Source organism: Macrotis lagotis, chromosome 1 (genome assembly GCF_037893015.1).
Source record: "Macrotis lagotis isolate mMagLag1 chromosome 1, bilby.v1.9.chrom.fasta, whole genome shotgun sequence".
In the NCBI taxonomy this organism is placed as follows: Eukaryota; Metazoa; Chordata; class Mammalia; order Peramelemorphia; family Peramelidae; genus Macrotis; species Macrotis lagotis.
In genome coordinates, this window is record NC_133658.1 from 109,638,363 (window position 1) to 109,659,529 (window position 21,167).

Here is a 21,167-nt window from a genome sequence, read left to right on the forward strand (position 1 = left end):
AAAGCAATATGTTAATTTCTTTTGTTGTTGTTGTTGTTTTTACAAGGTAATGGGGTTAAATGACTTGCCCAATGCCATACAGCTAGGCATTTATTAACTGACTGAGGCTGAATTTGAACTCAAGTCCTCCTGACTCCAGGGCCGGTGCTCTATCCACTGTGCCACCTAGCTGTCCACTTTATTAATTTCTGGAGACAGAAAAAGCAAAAAATGTAAAGGAGCTTATATTTTAATAAGAGGACATGAAACATGCATATAACTAAATCTTTTTTAAAAATTTAATTCATTTACCATTTATTAAACACCTACTGTGTGCAAGAATACCACACTAATTTCTAGAGATACAAAATGAAAAAATTGTCCTTAACTGCAAGGAGTTTATATTCTAACATGAGGACATGAAACATGCAGATAACTTAATATTTTTCAGAAAAAAAATAATTTATTTGCCACTTATTAAATACCTCTTGTGTGTAAAAACACTCTTCTAACTTCTAGAGATACAAAGTGAAAAAATAAAATTGCCTTTGACCTCAGAAAACTTACATTCTAATACGGGGACATGAAATTTGCAGATAACTAAATGTAAAGCCTATATGTTTAATAAAAGCAATATCAAGAAGGAAACGTAACAGAGGCTCAGGAAAGGTTTCATGCGGAAATGTCATCTTTAAGTTAGCTAAGGATTTTGACAGGTAGAGGTGAGGGGGGAGTGCAGAAACATATCTGTATCCTATGCATTGAAGTGGGAGACAGGATATCATTTGTGGGAAATGACTGTTAAGAACATGCTGTAAGAACTGTACAAACACAGAAGTATAAGAACACAGAGATCATGTGAAGGGGAATAAAATGAAATAATTCAGAAGGGAGAGGATTTCAGCTTATTTTAAATACCAAGCTGAGGGTTTTTTTTTTTTATGTTTTAGAGTCCACAAACAATGGAAGACTTTTGAATAGGAGAATGATGTGGAAATCAATACAAACTTAATTTCAAAAGTGAGAAGGGAAGACAATGGAGGAATTAGAAAAAGCCTTGTGTAGGAGATGGTATTAGAACTGAGCCTTGAAGGAAGCTCAAGAGTCTAAGAGGTGAAGATGAAGAGAGAACCTATTTCAGACTTGGGAGGGGTGGGTGGGATTTTGCCAATTCCTGAGGGAAACTAGGAAAAGTCAGAGAAGAAATATTGATTAAGAACCAGATCAGTCTAGTTGGATCATAAAGTATGTGGAAGAAAATGTGATCAGGAAGGACAGACGAGGTAAGAAGTAGGCTAATTTGGACTATGAATGTAGAGTGTTTGAAATTGTAGATGTATGGCATGACCAGAAAGACAATATGGAACTAGACTGTCCATGGCTTTCATATAATAAGGAGTTTTCATTTTTGTCTCAGAGGTGTTAGAGAGTCACTTAAACTCCTTGAGGAGAGAATGATGTTAGATTTATATATCAAAAATATTTTGGTAGTAATGTGGAAGATGGTTTGGAGAGGGAAGAAATGTATTTTTAAAACTGGGTAGGAAAGTAGGGAGGGAGTTAGGGAGTTATTGCAATTACCATATTTCCCCACGTATAAGATGGTCCCATGTATAAGATGCACTTTAATTTGGGGCCCAAAATTTGAAAAAAATGCATTACATAAAGTTATTGAACTCAAGTTTTATTCATCATGAAATTCAAGGATCTTCTGCTCATAGCTTTCAGGCATCTTTTGGACAAATCTGGTTCATGGACAAGTGCTTAGTTCATTCTATTTCATGAGCCTGAAGCATCAATAGTATAATCTTTTCAAATCAGTCACTTCTTTTTCATCATGTCTTCTGGCCCCCTGCAGAACCGTCTTGATGGACACAGGAATTCCAATGGCTCTTTGCCCTTCAGTTCAACTCTTCAGTCTCCTCTCTAACTCAGGCCATTTGGCTGCTTTGCCTCTCCTGGCCTTCTTCTGCAGGGGCGTTTTTCAGTAGGGTTTCTTCTTCCAGTAGCCAGTCTCTGATTATTTTCTCAGCTGAAGGAGGACCACACTGTGACATTCAGCAGCATGATTTCCATTAACTTTTGCAAACCAAATTACTTTGAACTTGAATTCAGCACTTGTACAAAAATCTTTTCTGAGCCAATTCTGGGTAGCACATGGCAAAATGTAACCTAATATACTGGTAACAAATATGAAACAATGAGCATAAAGACAACAAGACTGAAAATGCAGGAAATACAAGTAAAAAAATTTACAACCACTATATAAAACACTCCCAGTTTTTAGACCTCAAATTATTCAAAAAAAAGATGCATCTTATACTTGGGGAAATATGGTAATCAGAAAAGAAAGGAAGGTCTGAACCAAGGTCAAGGTTGTATGAGTGAACAAAAGAAAATAGATATGAGATATTTTAGGGTTAAAATGAACAAAACTTGGTCACTATTTAGATATAGGAAATGAAGGAGAGTGAAGAGGTAATCTTTAGGTTTCAATCCTTAGTAATTTTTGGAAGAATGTTAGTGCACTAAAAAGAAATAGAGAATCTAATAAGAAAGGTTAGTTTAGCAGAAAATTTAATAAGTTCTCTTTAGCTTAACTTGAATTTGAGATACCTCTTTTTGGCAATGTTCTGTGGACCCTTGCTAAAATATGAGACTCAGGAGAGAGATGAAGAGCTTGAGATGCAGATTTTGGAATTATCTGAATAGAGATGGATCATCAAACCCAGAGGAGAGGACAAAAATGCCAATAGTGAAAAGATGACGAGAGAAGTAAAGAACATTCAGGAAGAAATGGAGCTCCATTCACAGTTAGGGACTGAGACTTTGAAAATGATTCCATGAAGATGACAGGATAGGTCAAATAGGTAAGAGAAGAATCAGCAGAGAACAGTCAGGATGGCTATGAGCACCTAGAAGAGGGGGCTTATCAAGGCTGTAAAACGTAAGAGATCAAGAAGAATGAGAATTGAGAAAAGGTCATTGAACAAGGTTATGAAGTTATTGTTGATACTAGTTAGTTTGTAGTTAGACCACTAGTTAGATAGTGGTGTGTGGGGAAGCTAGTTGGCACAGTGGATAGAATGTTGGACCTGAAATCAGAAAGACCTGAGTTCAAATTTGACTCCAACAGTTTCTCTCTGAAACAACTTTAAATGAAATTTCTGGAGCAATAGAACCCCCCCGCCAAAAGATAGAGTGAAACAATTTTTCAGCTCAAGCTATCTTGGAGGAATTTCAGAATGTGTAAAAGAGAGTGCTGCGCAGCATGTGGGCAAGGAGAAATCAGTGGGAGGCTCTTAGAACAATGCAGATCAATAACCAAGACCCCTACATCCTGTCAGACCAATGGCACAGCAGGCTGGCAATGAGGGTTCTGGAATAGCAGCACAAGGGGTAGGACTGGCTAGAGCTACCCCATTGCAGGGGGCAAGCTGCCAGTACCTGAGGCCCCAGAGTGGAAAGCCAGACCCCCCCCCTGACTCTCCCAGCACTAGTAGTTTGGGACTGTGTCCCCGGTGCCCCAGGAGCAGAGCTAGCTTTTAAAATGAGTTTAAAACAAAAAGAGCTACTATGGTGACAGGGATGATCAAAATGCCACTTCAAAAGAGGAAGGCAGTGACAAAATGCCTACATCTGAATTCTCAAAGGGGATTATGAATTGGTCTCAAGTTCAAAAAGTCCTCTTAGAAGAATTCAAAAAGGATTTTAAAAACCAAATAAGAGAGGTAGAAAATGTAGGAAAAAAAGAAATGAGAGTTATGCAAAAGAATTATAAAAGATTGGAAAAGGAAACACAAAAATTGACTGAAGAAAGCAATACCTTTATAAGCAGGATAAGCCAAATGGAAAAGGAGATACAAAAACTAACTGAAGAAAATAAATCTTTAAAAATTAGAATTGGACAAGTGGAAACTAATGACTTTATAAGACACCAAGAATCCATCAAACAAAATCAAAAGACTGAAAAATAGAAGAAAAATGACCTGGAAAATAAATCCAGGAGAGAGATAATTTAAGATTAATTTGATTACCAGAAATCCATGATCAAAAAAAGAGCCTGAACAATATCTTTCAGGAAATTATCAAAGAAAACTGCACTAATAACCTCAAACAAGAGGATAAAATAGTCCTTGAAAGAATCCACTGATTAGCTTCTGAAAAAAGCTCCCAAAATAAAAATTCTAAGGAATATTATAGCCAAATTCCAGCATTATTAGCTTAAAAGAAAAACCACAAGCAATGAGAAAGAAACAATTCAAATAACAAGGAGTCACAATCAGGATTATACAGGCCTTAGCAGCCTCAACATTAAAGGTTCAGAGGGATATTCCAGAGGGCAATCGAATCACACACAAGAATCAACTAACCTGCAAAATTCAGTATATTCTTTCAGGGGAAAAGATGGATACTCAATGAATTAAGGGACTTTAAAACTTTCCTGATAAAAATACCAGAACTGAACAGAAAATTTGATCTTCCCATCTTCAAGATATATATAAAAAAGATAAACAAAGAAAATAAAATGTTAGTCAATACTACTCTGTTTCTGTGCCTACACAGGAAGATGATTCTTATTAAAAAAAAATCTGACCCCAGATACTTACTGGCTTGTGACCCTGAATAAGTAACAGCCCCATTTGCCTCCATCTCCTCATTGGAGAAGGAAATGATAAATCACTCCAGTCTCTTTGCCCTTAACTCCCCAAAAGAAGTCATGAAAAGTTGGAAAATAATTAATCAACAATGAATCATTGATAACTCTGAAGAGACCCCTTTTAAGTAGAATGATGAAACTGGAAGCCAGAATGCAAGCAGAAAAAAAGTGAACAAGAAGTGAGAAAGTCAGAGAGCTAAAAAAAATCAATATTCATGCTCCATTCTTAGGATGACTATCCTTTATTTAATTTGTGCCCTGTACCTAGTCTTTAATCTAAGACCAATAGTATTTTGAAGACTTGTTGCTCTACCTCAATTTGAAGTTGTGTCTCAGGGTTTCTTTAAAGTGTTTCTTTTGCTTGTACTTGGACTCTCCAAGAGCAGGAATTGAATGTATTTTTTTTCATATCCCCAGTGTTAAGCTCTGTGCCTAGCCCTTTGTAGATACTTAAGAAATGGTAAGAGATTGACTTCCCAATTGATATCTATGGTTCTCTGTTGTCCTATTTAAGCTCACCACAGAGCAGTAGCTTGGTCATCTTGTTCATTCATCCATTTTAAGTATGTCATAATCATTACAATAAAGTCCTTAATTATTGACAGGCGGTCCTAGTGGCAATCCTGACTTGCCATTTAAATTAAACTTGATTTAGTCAAGTTAATTTCATCATGCTGATTAAACTGCTTAAGAAGCTGGATAGAAATGTTCACAACAGGTTAATATTGACTTTACAGGAGGTCAGTCTAGGATTGTTCATAAACTTCCAGTTTAGTCCGGAACTTGATAGTCTATTGATGACAAACACAATTCAGTTCAACTTAATTCATCGTATATCTTATTGAATCCCTACCTTCTCTCTGCTTAGCACTACCTTTTATTTACCCATCTAGAGGAAAATGATCCAATAGTAATGTCTGATGAAATGATATGGTAGCTGGTGTGTGGTAGATTTATGGGATTCTGTCCAAGAACTTCAGGCAGCTCCCACAGTAAATCAGAAGAAGAGATAATTAATGCAGGGGTGTGTAAGCACACAGGATGATTTCAAGTGGTATACTCAGGGTGAAATTATGAAGTAGAAGGAGGTTATCTTTGGTCCCCTCTGACCCCCTTCCATTTCCCTTTGTTCCCCTTTTTTCTCCTTGTGCTCTCCCTAGTCACCCTTATGTTCTTAGTTGCTATCCCAGTATTGCATTTTTTTAGGGATAGGAAGTAGGATTGCATGTGTGATTTTACTGGTGTCTGGGGGGGGTGGAATATCCTTAAGTAGGAATTTTCTCTACCACTCAGGCAACTTCTGTACAACCTAGAACCTTAGTGAATTGTCCAAGGTTACATAGCTCATATGCGTCAGAAATTTAATTTGAACCCAGGTCTTCCAGGTTCAGGGACCTGCTATTTATCTTCAATGCTAGGCTACATTATGCTGCTTCTCTTAGTTGTCATCTAATTATTTCTTACTGGTAACTAAGTTATTAGCTGGCAAACAATGTCATAAAGAATAAAATACCCCCAATCTGTATCTCTGTCTTAGGAAGTTGCCACTGTTGTTGTAATTATTTAGTTATGACTTCAAAGATTTTCTTGACAAAGATATTGGAGTGGTTTTTCATTTCCTTTTTCAGTTCATTTTTGCAGATGAGGAATCTGAGGCAAACTTGGCTAAATGATTTGCCCAGGGTCACCTAGTAAGTGTCAGAGACTAGAATTGAACTCAGGAAGATGAGATGTCCTGACTCTAGGTCTGGCATTCCCTCCACTGCCCGGGAGTAATTGTATTTAAAGGGGGATTCTATTTTTCAAACTTTCTTTTCCCTCTTCTTTGCTTGTTTCTGTAAGGAGTTGGGACATTTCCTTGGATTCACTGATTGTGTCTTTGGCACTGAGGATATATCCACTTCAGTGGGTGATGTTTAGGCTGGAGAATAGGAGACTGAGGAAAAGAGGTGACTTGATTGTTTTCTTCCAACTTTTGAAAGGCAGTTGTACCAAAGATAAACTAAACTTGTTCTGTGTGGCACTGTGGGGCAAAATTAGGGATACCACATAGAAGCTACCAAGAGCTATATAATGTATACCTACACTTTCAGATGAGGTCACTGTAGTATTTATTATTTTTGCTTAACTATTTGACTTTTTTTTACAAGTGACCTCTCATGAAATGGAAGCAATCTGTAAAAATGCTTTTTAAAATAAAACCAAAATGGATCAATAAAACTTTTTTTTAAATGGACCATGAAATGAGGAAAAACTTCCTAACTATCAGTTCTGTGCCAAAAGTATATATGGGTTGCTTCAGGATATGATGGGCTCCCCCCACAGAAGGTCTCCAAGTAGAGACTAGACCTCCTTGTTATCAGGGGATTGTTTTTGGAAGTCAGGATGGAATAGATGGGTATTGGAGCCCCCTACCATAGGCCATTTTATGGTCCTGTAATCTCTCAGAACTACTTCCATCAATTTATTACATAATGCTTCATGCATGTATGTTAGACATAGAAACCAAATGGTTAATTTCATTAGCCTGAAAAACACAAAAAAAAGCTTCAGAATAAGAAAAAGAAATAAGCAGCCTGACCCTGTGAAATAAAGGATATATGGTAATATTCATGGAATAGGCCTTCTTATTCTTCAACCTCATTATTATTATTATTGCAGAAGGTACTGAAATAATAGAATATCTCAGGCTCTTCTCTGAATGGAAGGCAAGGATAAGAGTCTGGAAAGGGTTTGTTAAAACAAGAATTAGGAAATTTCTAAAAAAAATAAAGGAGGTTGCTCTTTAGCACCATCTGCTGGCTAGTTCTAAATAGCATGGACCAGAACATATTTCTTGAAAAAGAAACTGGCACAGGAGTTCATGTTAGCAATGAAATATTTTCCAAGATATGTTGGCACCACATCATTTCAGTGAAGTGTTCTTAAAATGCCTTCAGTTTACATTGCTAAAATATAGGCAGCAGGATGGTATTTCTAGTGAAATGTAGTTTAACATGAAAACCATCCCTAGCCCAGTATATTGCCCAGACACCAAGATAATCCACAAAATTCATCATCTTCTGACTTACAATCAAAAAGGGATTATAAGAAATGAAAAGTGCCTTTATGGATGTTCCAAGAAATCAAGATTCAACCCACATTTAATGGGGGGCACATGGGTTGACAATGAAATAATTTCATGTTTTATGAAAATACTTAGATTATAAAACTGAACAGTCTGATTTTTTCTTCTTTCCTCAAAATTTGTATTCTTCCAACTGAATTCCAGATTAGACCCCATTGAATTATAATTTATCAGAACAGATAGAGGGAGAAGGCAGTTGTTTCCCAAAGCATCTATTAGCTTTTGCCACACCTTCTTGGCAAAACAGGATTTTTATCTTCCTCATTTAATACCAGAATAGTTAAAAATTGGTTCAACCATGTCAAGATAATGGTGCCAGACTCTCTTGAGAATTTCACAGTATCTTCCCTAGGGATCTGGCTTGATCAGAGACAGGCCAGGAATGTTTTTTCTCTTTAAAGTTCATTTACAACTTCCTCTAGAATATGCTCCTGGTCCAAATACCCTTTACCTTTCTTTTTTTCAATTTTCTTGATTTTACTCCTGTTCCTTGAAGTTTCTTGAGGTTCAAGATTGCTTTTCTTCTACTTGTATTTATATTCTCCATTGCTTAATACTATTCTTAGTACAGGGTGAGTTAGAAATGCTACTTGACAGACTAAAAAATGATAATAATAGCAAGTATTTATATTGTGATTTAAGGTTCTTAAAACACTTTAGAATTATTAGCTCATTTGATCCTCATAACAATCCTAGCTATTACTGTTCCAATTTGATAGGTGAAGAAATTGGGACATAGACATTCAGTGACTTGTCCAGGATTGCCCAACTATTTAAGTGTTTGAAGTTGAATCTGAACTCAGGTCTTCCTGATTCTAAGCCCGACATGGTCTTACCTTCTGCACCACCTTGTATTTAAAAAAGTTATCACTTAAATTTCAGATTATAATAAGGTATTAGAAGAATATAAGTAAATGTGCCAATTCATTAAAACATCTATAGTCCTAATTTGAAACGAATGATAACAGGCATTCAAACAAAGCATCTGAACTGGACACAGCATTGCATATTAGGTGCCAGAGATACAAAGACAAAAACAAAACTGTCTCTGTGTCAGAAGAATTTTCATTCTTTGGAGACTGAATCCTGATTTCTCAGGACATACATCAAAGTCATTTTAATTAGTATAATCATCTCTTGATTGCAAATCACAAGACAATGAATTTTGTGGGTTAGCTCAGTGTGGGGAAACCTTAAACTGGACAATATTAGAGACAGGCAAAGGGGGAGATGACTGTGAGCATGCCAGCATGGATGCATGTGTGTGGATGAATGTCTCTAAGACAGGATAGGATATATCCTGCTGATTAAGTTAAGCAGGCAAAGCAAATGTAATAGTCCTCCAGAAACTTCCCCCTTGCCCCTACCCCAATGTTTAAACTGGTTATTTGGCTCATCCATGTAGTGTGACTAAATTGGCTTCCCACTGGGAGAGGATACTTTGGAGTATTCTTTCTGGTTCCTAAGTAGAACAGAAGGAGTCCATCTTTGCAGTCTAGAATAGAATTTGTAGTCTGGACCTAGAATCCAATTCTAATGTAATTTGAGCATCTGGGTGTATAGAATCTCTATTTGCTCCTGTATAACAAGGTAAAGTGCTAGAAGTCATACAGAAAGTGGCAGTTAGGTGGCACAATGGAGAGAATACCAGCCCTGGAGCCAGGAGAACCCAAATTCAAATTTGGCCTTAGATACTCGTTGTGTCCCTGGGCATGGCATTTAACCCAAATTGCCTTAAAATGGAGAGGGAAAAAAAAGGAGAACAAGAAGAAAGAAGAAGAAGAAGAAGAAGAAGAAGAAGAAGAAGAAGAAGAAGAAGAAGAAGAGGAGGAGGAGGAGGAGGAGGAGGAGGAGGAGGAGGAGGAGGAGGAGGAGGAGGAGGAGGAGGAGGAGGAGGAGGAGGAGGAAGAAAGAAGAAGAAGGAAGAGGAAGGAGGAAGAGGAAGAAGAAAGAAAAAGAAGAAGGGAAAGAAAGAAAGAAAGAAAGAAAGAAAGAAAGAAAGAAAGAAAGAAAGAAAGAATTCAGAGAATCTGTAGTGTTGATACCAATCAAATATTTTAAAGGGAGTTATATTGAGTTATCCAAGTATGTACTAGTTATATATATAAATACATAGTTAATAAATTACATAGTTAATATGAAGGGTATATCATTAAGGAAATGCCATATAGTTTTTTTAATGCATAAATATAAATATATACAAACATGCATTATCAACACATACCAACATACAAATAAAATAAGAAAGGCAACTCCTGCCCTCTAAGAAAAGAAAATGCACAAAAGGAAGCTAGAAAGCAGTATGTGTGGGTTGGGGAGTGGAGACACCAGAGGATACCTGTTCTAGGAATATGATGCTCCCTGTAATCTATATTGATTTAGAGATACTGAAAGAAAAATAGAATTAGCTGACAGGTTCCAATCCCACCCCTCAATAAAGAAAAGCTCAAGGGGAGGGGGGCAGGGTGTTTAGTGCTCCACAATCCAATTAGAAGAGACAAGGGAAGTTGAGAAGGCATTAAGTAGACACAAAAATAAAATATGTTAACTGTCATCCTCTATCTTTCTTTCCTTTCTCAGACAAACTCTTTGGGGAAAAAAATGAAAAACTACAAAAAGTGTAAATACCTGGGTCCCAAATTCATCGTTCACCTGAAACTATTCTCTCCCAAATATTAAGTGATATCTTGATGGTCAGGTCTCTAACAGCTTTTTTAATCAGTCCTTTACCCCAACATTTGACATTGTTGACTACCCTCCACTTTGGTTACTCTTCTCTAGGTTTTTCCTTCTCTTGGTTTTCTTCCTACCTATCCAATTGTTCTCTTTCAAACCCTTCTGCTGGCATATATATATATATATATATATATATATATATATATATATATATAAAATATACTAACAGTGTATGTACCTCAAGAATCTGTCTTGAGTCCTCTTTTCTTTACTTTCTATACTCTCATTTAGTGATTTTTATCAGCTCCCATGCATTCAATTATCTTCTAGCATTTTTCTCCTTCTAAACTCCTGCATCAGTTAATCAGTCAACAAAAACTTATTAAATGCTTACCAGGAAGTATTCTAAGCATTAAAGATACAAAGAAAGTTTTTTTTTTTAAGTCCCCTGACCTGGGGCAGCTAGGTGGCATAGTGGATAAAGCACCGGCCTTGGAATCAGGAGTACCTGGGTTCAAATTCGTTCTCAGACGCTTAATAATTACCTAGCTGTGTGGCCTTGGGCAAGCCACTTAACCCCATTTGCCTTGCAAAAACCTAAAAAATAAAAAAATAAAGTCCCCTGACCTTAAGGAGTGTACATTCTAATCAAAAAGACAATGTGTAAAATACTTCAATCCATAAAAGACCTATACAGGGTAACTGTAAGGTAATCTGAGGAGAAAAGCACTTGTGGGGAAACTGGAAAAACTTCCTGCAAAAGGGGAAATTTGAGCTGAATTTTGAGGGAAGACAGGGCAGAAACTAGGGGGCAAAACATTATAGGTATGATAGATAGCCAGAGCAAAAGCACAATATTATGTATAAGGAACAGAAAGTAAGCTACTATCATTGGATTGTAGAATGCATGTGGGGGGGGGGGGTGAAGAGGAAAAAAACTGGAAAGGTAGAAAGGACCAGGTTGAAATGCCAAATAGAATAGGTTATATTTGATCCTGATGGTCATAGCAACCCATTGGAATTCACTGAACAGGAGGGTGATGTGCCAGATTCACAATTTAGAAAAATCACTATGGCAGCTAAATGGAGGATGGCTTAAGACAGGGAGTCTAATTAAAAAGCAATAGTCCAGGTAAGAGGTTAATGAGGGAATATACGTGTGTGTGTGTGTGTGTGTGTGTGTGTGTGTGAAAACGAGAACAGATTGGATATGAGAGGTGAGAGAGTGTAGAGCACAGTATAACTGGGAGAATGGTCTCTTCTCGAACACCTGTATTTGTGTATATATATATATATATATAAATATATATATATATATATATGTGTGTGTGTGTGTGTGTGTGTGTGTGTATGTGGGTGTGTTGTATATTTCTGTATATACTTGTTATCTCCTTTGAAATGTAAACTTTTCCTTGAGAGCAGGAACTTTTTTTGCTTTTGACTTCCTATCCGCATTACTAAATACAGTGTCTATGATCCCATTTGAGGTGCTTAATACATTAAATGCTACACAGTCTACCTCATAAGGGTCAGGGCGAAGATTATTTTTTTTTAAATTTTCAGGTGCTTTAGAGTTATCATTATGCTAATGCCCATAGTTCAAGGGACTTTTATTCTATGAGAAGAAAAATGCAAATGAATGAATAAAATTTAGAAGGTGAAGTTCTGGAAGAGACAGTAAAGCAGTGGCCAAAGCACCCGACTTAAGGGTCAGAATGACCACTCACTTGGTTCTATGCAGTGGGTGAGATTTTTATTTTCTGGAGCTTCAAATTCCTCACCAATAAAATCCAATGGTATCTGCCCTGCTTCTTTCCTAGGAATGTCTTGGGGAAAGCAAGTTTCCATAAGAAAGTTAGTGTTCATGATTATCAGTGTTGAAAGGAAGGAGACTTCTCTTTGGACTGGCCGGGTTTTCAGCATATGAAAGAGGTGACATTTGAGCCCAGCTGGAAAGGTTAGGTATCCCAGAATCTCAGAGTTGGCAGCTCTCTCAGAGGTCATTAAGTCTGACCTGTACCTGAATAATCATTCCTTTTACAACACACCTGGCAAGTGGTTATACAAGACTTTGCTTGAAGGTTTCAAGGATATTGTTTCTCTGGGCAAGGCATTCCAACTTTTTCATAGATAGAATTTCATTGTGTGGCAACAGCAGGGGGAACACATTCCAAGAATAGGGAATGTCATTTAACAACAAGGTATTATAAGATCAGATCTCGAGAGCTCTAATTACTTAGATTTCTGACATAGGTACATACTCATAAAAAGGCTTCTGCTAATTTAGAACCAGAAGGATGCACTTGCACAAGGGTACACAGACCCTTTTAAAACATATGCTCCAGCTATTGAGTCAGTGAACTCTTCCTTTGTAGCTCAGAGACAAATGTTTGATGATATTTTGAGACTGAAATTAGTATTTCATTTGCATATTTCTGGGACACAATGCATCTGTTTACTCGTCGAAATGATGATATGGTACAATAAAATTCATGCTAAACCTGTCTGAAATGATAATAAGTTGTGCTATAGTATATCCCAATTATTAAAACACTGTTAATATCCTCACATTATAAATAATTCTTCATTTTCTTAGAAAATCATGAGAAAATTAAAAGAGCGTTGAATATTTACAAAGAAAGACTACCATTATCTTTTATTAATCTTCAATTTAGATGAACGAATATTGTAAAAACTTATAGCTATCTCAAATTAGAAAAACAGACACAAGTTTTTGTAACAATAATAGATTAATCATTCAAGCAAGAACAAAATATTTTTTTAAAAAAAGAGAAAAATTTTTTTTAAAGCCAGAAAACTCTTTAGAAGGATATCTGAATAGATAGAGGCTCTGCTCTCCTTAGCCCCACTACAATGATTCTTGTTCAATATAGGATATGCTTTTAATGTTAGTCATATTTTATTTTGACTTATCTTTGCAACTGGCTTATAAAACTATTTTCTTTTCTGCCAGGTTTGTCCATCCGTAGTGTTTGTTGGAAAGCAGATCGACTTTTAGCAGGTACACAAGACAGTGAAATATTTGAAGTGATAGTGAGAGAAAGAGATAAGCCGATGTTGATCATGCAAGGTCATTGTGAAGGGGAGCTTTGGGCCCTGGCTGTCCATCCCAAGAAACCTTTAGCTGTTACAGGCAGTGATGATCGATCTGTCCGGTAAGGCTGCTCTTGACTCTCACCTCAATTCTACCATTTGATCCCTTTTGATTCTCAGTTTTATTTCTTTCTATCTTTCCTTTTCTTAAAAAGAAAAGCAAATTAAACTACAAATACAGACTGCCAATTCGAGAATAATTAATTTTATGCTGATTTCAATTGCCTCTCTTTTGGATATCTCTTTAGCTTTCATCTTCAAGTGAAATTTTATTCAGTTTAGCCAGTTTAGTGGTATCAGCTAGTTCAGTGAATAGAGTTGCACATAGAGTTGGAATCAGGACCTGTATTCAAATTCTGCCCCAAACCCTTACTAACTGTGTGAGTCACTTAACCCTCCTTGTGTCAGTTTGTTCCTCTGTAAAATGAGCTGGAAAAAGAAATGGCAAACAACTCCATTAACTTTGCCAAGAAAACCCTGAATGGGGTCACAAAGAGTCTGACGTGACTGAAAATAACTAAACATTAAAATGTGCTGGTAAATGTAAGAGTATACAACCAACTATCCAAAAATTAACAGCACACTTTTAAATTTACGTTACTTTATTAGCATTTTCTCCTGTAGATTCTTAAGTCTAGATAATCTATAAGGTAATAAATCAAGCCCTGCTTCATGGTTTCTGAGAGATAAATGCTCACACTGAAATATACCCACAATTTACAATTATTTCTGCCAGTTACAGGTCATCCCTGCCTTTGGGTCAGATCTGATCTAAAGGAGACATACTGAAGGCTGAAATCCAGCTCTCTTTCTTGTTGAGAATATTGAGCTAATGCTCTGACACAACCCTATTTTTTCCCTTGGACTTTTGATCTTCTACAGTGTGTTTCACAGTAATTGATGGGCTCCAATTTTATGTATACTTCAAGTAGAGCCTTTTTTCTCATCCATCCTCATTTAGAACTTTTACTTTAAAAATGTTATTCAACACACATCAAGTATTTGTTTGTTTCTGTTGATTAATTAACATGTGTGACTTTGTACATTGTCCTAAAATTAAGAGCAAGTAATAAAATTGGATAGCATTTCTATAGTGCTTTATGGTTTGCAAATTATTTTTACAAACATATCTCATTTGATTTTATTAGCAAGATCAAATGGGAGGCAGGTGCTATTATCCCCATTTTATAGATGAGGAAAATAAAGCAAACAGACATTAAGTAACATGTGGATCGCATAGCTACTATGAGCCCAGGTTTGAGATCTGGTCTTCTTTACTCCAGATCTAGCTCTCTCTCTTCACTGCCTTCTAGTTGTCGACTCTTAAAAGAAAACAGAAGTTTATCTGATTAAGACCAAGAATGTTCTTGCAATGGATTTCTTATTTTCTTAATGTAGAAGATTTCAGAAGAGTGAACAAACAATATGTTTAATATGAACCAAGGGGAGTTATGATGATACTTGTTCAGCACTTTTTACTAACCAGTGATTGTGACCAGTGTAGAAAGCCACTATTAAGTCTAAGATGGGACAGTGTAAGTTAAGATTTGTAGTCACTGTCTCTTTTCTACCAGTCTATGAACTCTTGAAGACACTAAAAATATACTCATTTAAACCATCTTCACAATCTCTATAGAACACCAAAGTCTAATTAGTTCCTACAGGTAAAATGTAGGGTTAGTCCATTCATTTTATGGGTTAAAATATAAATGAAATGTTTGCTTTGTTTATGATCACCTTTCTTATCTTGTTTTTTCCCATTTTTTTTCTATCTGTTTCATTCCTGGTTCATCCAGACCCAACTAAATACCAGGGTATTTACAGCACGAGGTAACCCTTTTGGTTTCTTTTGAGCCCAACCCAAATTGCCCAAGATTATGATTTTCAAACAAGGGTAAAAGAGATTACACCAAAATTTGTGACAAATTTGACTAGTGCAGACTTGATTAAGAAAACAGTCAAAGGTCTATTAGTAACAGCAAAACTCCCATGTTGTAATCATGAACACCCACAGTAACTTAGGATGACAGAACACACTTAAAAAAAAACCTTTGATACAAGTGAGTTATTGTTCTTTCCTCTACATTAAGTATGAATATCCTGAAATATGGAATTAGCTCTTCTTGTTGATGAGAACTTGACTAAGTATGATTCTGAAATACTTATGTTTTTCCCACCCTCCCCTTCAAACACTCTATCTTTTCCCATTGGTGATTTGTAAAATAAGCAATTAAAAACTTTTCTCTCCCTATATAGTCAATGTCTTTGTGCCTGAGTGTAACGAAAGGTTGTAGAATACAACTAAGAGCAATTAGGTTGGGAACCAAATGCTACCATATATATGTGTGTATATATATATATACATATATACATATATACATATATGTATATATTTGTATGTTAGATATTATTAATTTATTTAAAAATCTATAAATATCTATAAAATTTAATATTATATGTTCATTTCTTGGTTCCCAAGTTATCCCAAATCATCTTGAACTAACTTCTTTGATTTTTATTGATAAGCCTGTGACTGTCACAGCTGGAAGCTATACTTTAGCTGTATCTGCATTCATTGAATGGTAGCTTTTGCTTATTTGCCAGTGTTGTTGCAACTCTTTCAATAGACATATCAATGACTAACCTCCAGGCTGCTGTTCACCAAAATTTCATTGATAATTAAGGATTTTCTATGGTCAGACTTGAAACTATTTTTGATAGGCATGTCATTATTCACTTCAGCAACTTTCTTTCACAAGTTTGATTAAATTATCAGCCATACATATCATCTTAGTAGTGTTTCTTCTTTAGTTTGTTTAAGTAAGATCTATTTGTATTTTATTCAATATGTGTGCAAATAAACAGAAAAATTAGCTCCATGACTAATATAAATCCAAATGTTAGCTATCTACTTTTTGTATTTTTGTTCCTTAATTCATAGATTCTAACTGTGAACTTTTAAATTTTTTAATATTTTGACTGCATTTTAATAATTGATTCCCTTTGTAATTCTATAAATATTATTTTATGCATTCAAAAACCTGCTGAGAAGGGATCTGTAGGTCTCATCAGACCACTGAAGGGGTCCACAACACAAATAAGTTTAAGAATTGCTATTTTTAAGTATTATAGTTAATATTTGGTTACATATGAATTCTTTGCTTAAATAAATAATGATTTTGTATTTTCAAAGGGAAAAACAAAGTATTGTATGTAGTATATATGATGTATTTATAAAGCCATATCAAATTCTTTGTCAATGTTGTCTAATAAGAAATATTTTTCAAATGGTGAAAATGACTTGCAGAGATCCTGAAGGATCCCTGTCCCATTGACTCATGCAGACATACGTATTTGGAAGTTGGAGTGAAATTATCTGATGTGAAAGCAACTTAAATGAAGTTTCCAGTTTTTGGTAGGTCAATAATTTTAAGAAATTTGGTATTGAGAAGGAATTAGTTGACATTGTTCTTGTACTTAGATTGTGGAGCCTTGCTGATCATGCCTTGATTGCCCGCTGTAATATGGAAGAAGCGGTACGCAGTGTATCGTTCAGTCCAGATGGATCTCAGTTGGCACTAGGAATGAAGGACGGGTCTTTTATTGTCCTCCGAGTAAGGTACATTTAAGAATTGATAATGAGGCTGATTTTTTATTAATATTTTTTTCTGGTATCTAAGTTTAAGTGCCTAAATTTTTAAAGTACAAATCCATATGAATAGATACTGCTCTAGATAGTACACTAGAGCCAAGAACAAGCCCAAAACTCCATTAGGAAAGGATTTCATTTATTCATTCAATAAACCTAAGTTAGAAAAAGTTAGAAAAAAATAAGTTGGAGAAACAACATTCAAACAAATATAAACTAGGCAAGCTATAAACAGGAAGCACTGCTATTAAGAGGTGTTGGAGGGCTTTCTGTAGAAGATAGGGTTTTATTTGAGTTTTAAAGGGACTTTAAAAGGAGAAGAACATTCCAGGCTTGGAGAAAATGCCCTGGAACCAAGACATGAAATGTCACATTTGTGGAACAACTAGGAGGAGTTTAAATACAGGAATAATGTAGCTGACTTGAGTTGTTAAATTTTATTTTTAATCACTTTTTAATGAAAATATTCCATCTACTCACCATGTTGAAGGAGATAAAATCTTTTGAGTCTTTTTCTGTTATGAGCATTTATTAGCTATAAGTTATAACTTGATGTTGATTGTACACATCGACAATTCTGCAAAGCAAAGTTCTCCATCACTTCCCACACCCCACATTGCCTAATGTATTGTTGGCACATTTTGTTGCATTAAATTCTCATTATGCACTATAATTAACTTATTATTGACTTGGTGTTCAGCATTCCCTTTCTATGATTCATGATGTGTGAAAGAATTATAGGGCTAATTAACCAAAATTTTCTATTTCATGCATTTTCTAGGCAAAGATATTCCAAAATATCCATTTATGATAGCAATTAATTTTGATCAAAATGAATAATAATACTTGTAGAAAGCTAGTCAGTCGAAGTAAATATTTAGCATTTTGTTTATGCAGTTCATATTATGAAATAGTCCTTGTCTGACTCCAGGGACACCTGTCAATCATAATATGTTTGTTATGGAAGAAAAGTAATTTTGAGGGAGGGTAGAAACTCTTACTAAAATATGATCAAAGAGTATGGAAGTAATTCAAATAATTCAGTATCTATATTGTAAAAAAATGATTATCTTACACATTGATTGGATGTTCATAAGATTATCACATCAAAATTATTCAACATTTTGAAAAACAATTTCTTTCTTCTATTGGGGTAGTTATTTTATATTCTATGTTTTTTTTTTTTTAAAACAGCAGTGATATTCTATTCAGCTTAAACTATACTGTCTACACATTCCTAGTGTTTTAAAAGATAGACTACTTTTGTCTCTACTGTCTACTGATATTTTTTCCCTTACCTGTCAAATCTTTTCAAATTGATAATTAATTCTGTAAGATTAAAATAAATTTGATATTTATAAATGAATAATTTTAGGGAAAGCATTATATAGCTGAACATTAAAACAAAATGCTTTAAAACACACTGATTTGAAATGTAAGTGATAGTTTAAAGTCTTTATTATTAGTTTTATAAGTTAGAAATTTTCAAGAAAATCCTTCCTCATGGTCCTTACATTTCTGAAAACTTCTTTCCCATCCAAAGATTCTTTCTCTGCTATTTGGGTTTGCCAACCTACAGGATTATTTATTTTCTTGTTGTTACAGAGATATGACAGAAGTGGTTCATATCAAAGACCGAAAGGAAGTAATTCATGAAATGAAATTTTCTCCAGATGGTTCTTATCTTGCAGTAGGGTCCAATGATGGCCCTGTGGATATCTATGCTGTTGCTCAACGATATAAAAAAATTGGAGAATGTAACAAATCTTTTAGTTTTATTACTCACATTGACTGGTCTATGGATAGTAAATACTTACAAACCAATGATGGTGCAGGAGAACGATTATTCTACAAGATGCCATGTAAGTAATGCCAGAAATGGTTATACAACCACTCCTCATCTATTATAGAGTTGATAACCCATGTCGTAATTTCTGTACCCTTTGAATCTCCTCTTCCTCTCTCCTACTGATTTCCTTTTTCTTTATTTTCTTGCTCATTAGAATCTCCTCCAGAATATAGGTAGGATAAATAAAAACTTTTACTTTGTCATCTTCTGTCACAGATAGTTAGGAAGTTGTTAAACAGTAGGAAATTAGCTAAAGTTTTTAAATGGTCTGAGATTTTTTAGCTAGTTTCACTGTTCCTTTCCTATATTACTTTGAACCATTGAGAGTTTCACTATGGTATAAATAGTAGTAAAAACTTGAATGGATAGAGGATTATTTAAGAATGACTTTGGGACAGCTAGGTGGTACAGTGAGTGGATAAAGCACTGGCTCTGGAGTCAGAAGGACCTGAGTTCAAATCTGACCTCAGACACTTAATGGTTACCTAGCTGTATGACCTTGGGCAAGTCACTTAACCCCATTGTTTTGCAAAACCTAAAAAAAGAATTTTAAAAATTTTAAAAAGAATGACTTTGAAAAACTAAGTCATTTTGACTATAATAAATACTCAAAAGGGCAGAAAGAATTGATAAATAAATAGTATGCCTCTTTTTTGTTTAATGGTAGCCATCTCTAGGATAAGGGAAGGAGAGGGAAGAAAAAAGGAAAAAAAAGAAATTTATGATAATTGATATATATTTAGAGGGAATAGCAAGTTGTACATGGTAGAGTTGCAGTTTTATGTTATAGGAATATTTGTTTTGTTCCATGAATTGAAAATAAAATAATTTTAATAGCAACAATTTGTATGAATAGAGTAAATTAAGCTAGTCTATCATGCATGTTCCCCACAACAAGCCTGAGAGATTGTGAAAGGACTTTTGCCATTTTAATGGTGAGGAAGCAAATGCTCAGGGAAATTCAGTATCTTGCCTCTGATTTACATATCTATTTAGTGACAGAGCAGGGAAACTCAATTCTGCCAATCTTAATGAGGGACTATGCTAACAGAGGGTCTTCTAAGGAGAAATGGCTACTGGTTTTACTAATATGGAATAGTCTCAATATGAGAAGCTAGACTCACTTACTTGATTTCAGTTCTAGCCCGCCTTTGGTCTTCAATTTTATGTATGTTCATCATAATTAGAAGCATTTTAATTTAATTTTAATTTTAAAAATATAATTATTTGGTGAAATGAGTCAGTTTGAAGGACTACTACATTATACCAGAACCAGAATGTAGCATGGTTGTTAAAAGATGTATACTTACTAATATTTAATTGCTTCACATATAATGGGAGATAACATTGTTTGCTTTGTTTGTTTTTTTTCCTAAGCAATGTTTAACTTAAGGGTGAAAATTTATTCAAAGGAACTGATTTGTCTGAGTCTAAATCTTTTCTTCTGGAAATCTCTTGATTATCTAAATTACCTTTGTTAATTACTTCCTAAAATTCTATGATTTAAGGAGCATGAAAAAGCAAATAATTGCTGAAATTCGATAGATATGTATATGTATATGTATGTATACACACACACACACACACACACACACATATATATAAAATTTCAGTCTCACAAAACCATGTGAAGTGGATGTGACAGAATTTTAACCCCCACCTTATAGAAGAGTAAATTAAGATTCATAAAGGTTAAGTGATCAGATCATGGTCACAAAATTTGTATGTAACAGAAACAAGAGCTGAAGCTAGGGCTTCTTGACTCCATATCTCACCCTCAAATCAACATACCATACTACCTCTCAAATAAACTTAATTTTAAAAATAAGTGGTATATTTTTCTAATTATAACTGGAAAGATACATAATTCAAGAAAATAGTTTCATTATTATTTTGAGTGATGATGTTAATTAAAGTTGAACATTTATTATTATGACAGATGTCTCTTCTTTCCTTATCTAGAATACATACTCATCAATCAATCAAATAATGAATAAATATTTATTAAGTGCTTACTATGTGCCAGACCAGGTTGCTGAGTGCTAGATAGATGCTTCCAGATGCTTTCCTCAGAAATAGAAGGAAAAAAAAATTTAATATATATATATATATA

General features: G+C 34.9%; 1 protein-coding gene across 1 annotated transcript in view; it reads left to right on the top strand.

The window, feature by feature from the left end:
- Positions 1–21,167, top strand: part of EML6 (EMAP like 6) — a 286,159-nt gene that overhangs the window by 168,489 nt on the left and 96,503 nt on the right. Inside the window, exons 7-9 of the mRNA XM_074206262.1 lie at positions 13,417–13,618; positions 17,038–17,175; positions 18,811–19,067. Coding sequence (XP_074062363.1) covers positions 13,417–13,618; positions 17,038–17,175; positions 18,811–19,067 — 597 coding nt within the window. The remainder of the gene's footprint in view (positions 1–13,416; positions 13,619–17,037; positions 17,176–18,810; positions 19,068–21,167) is intronic.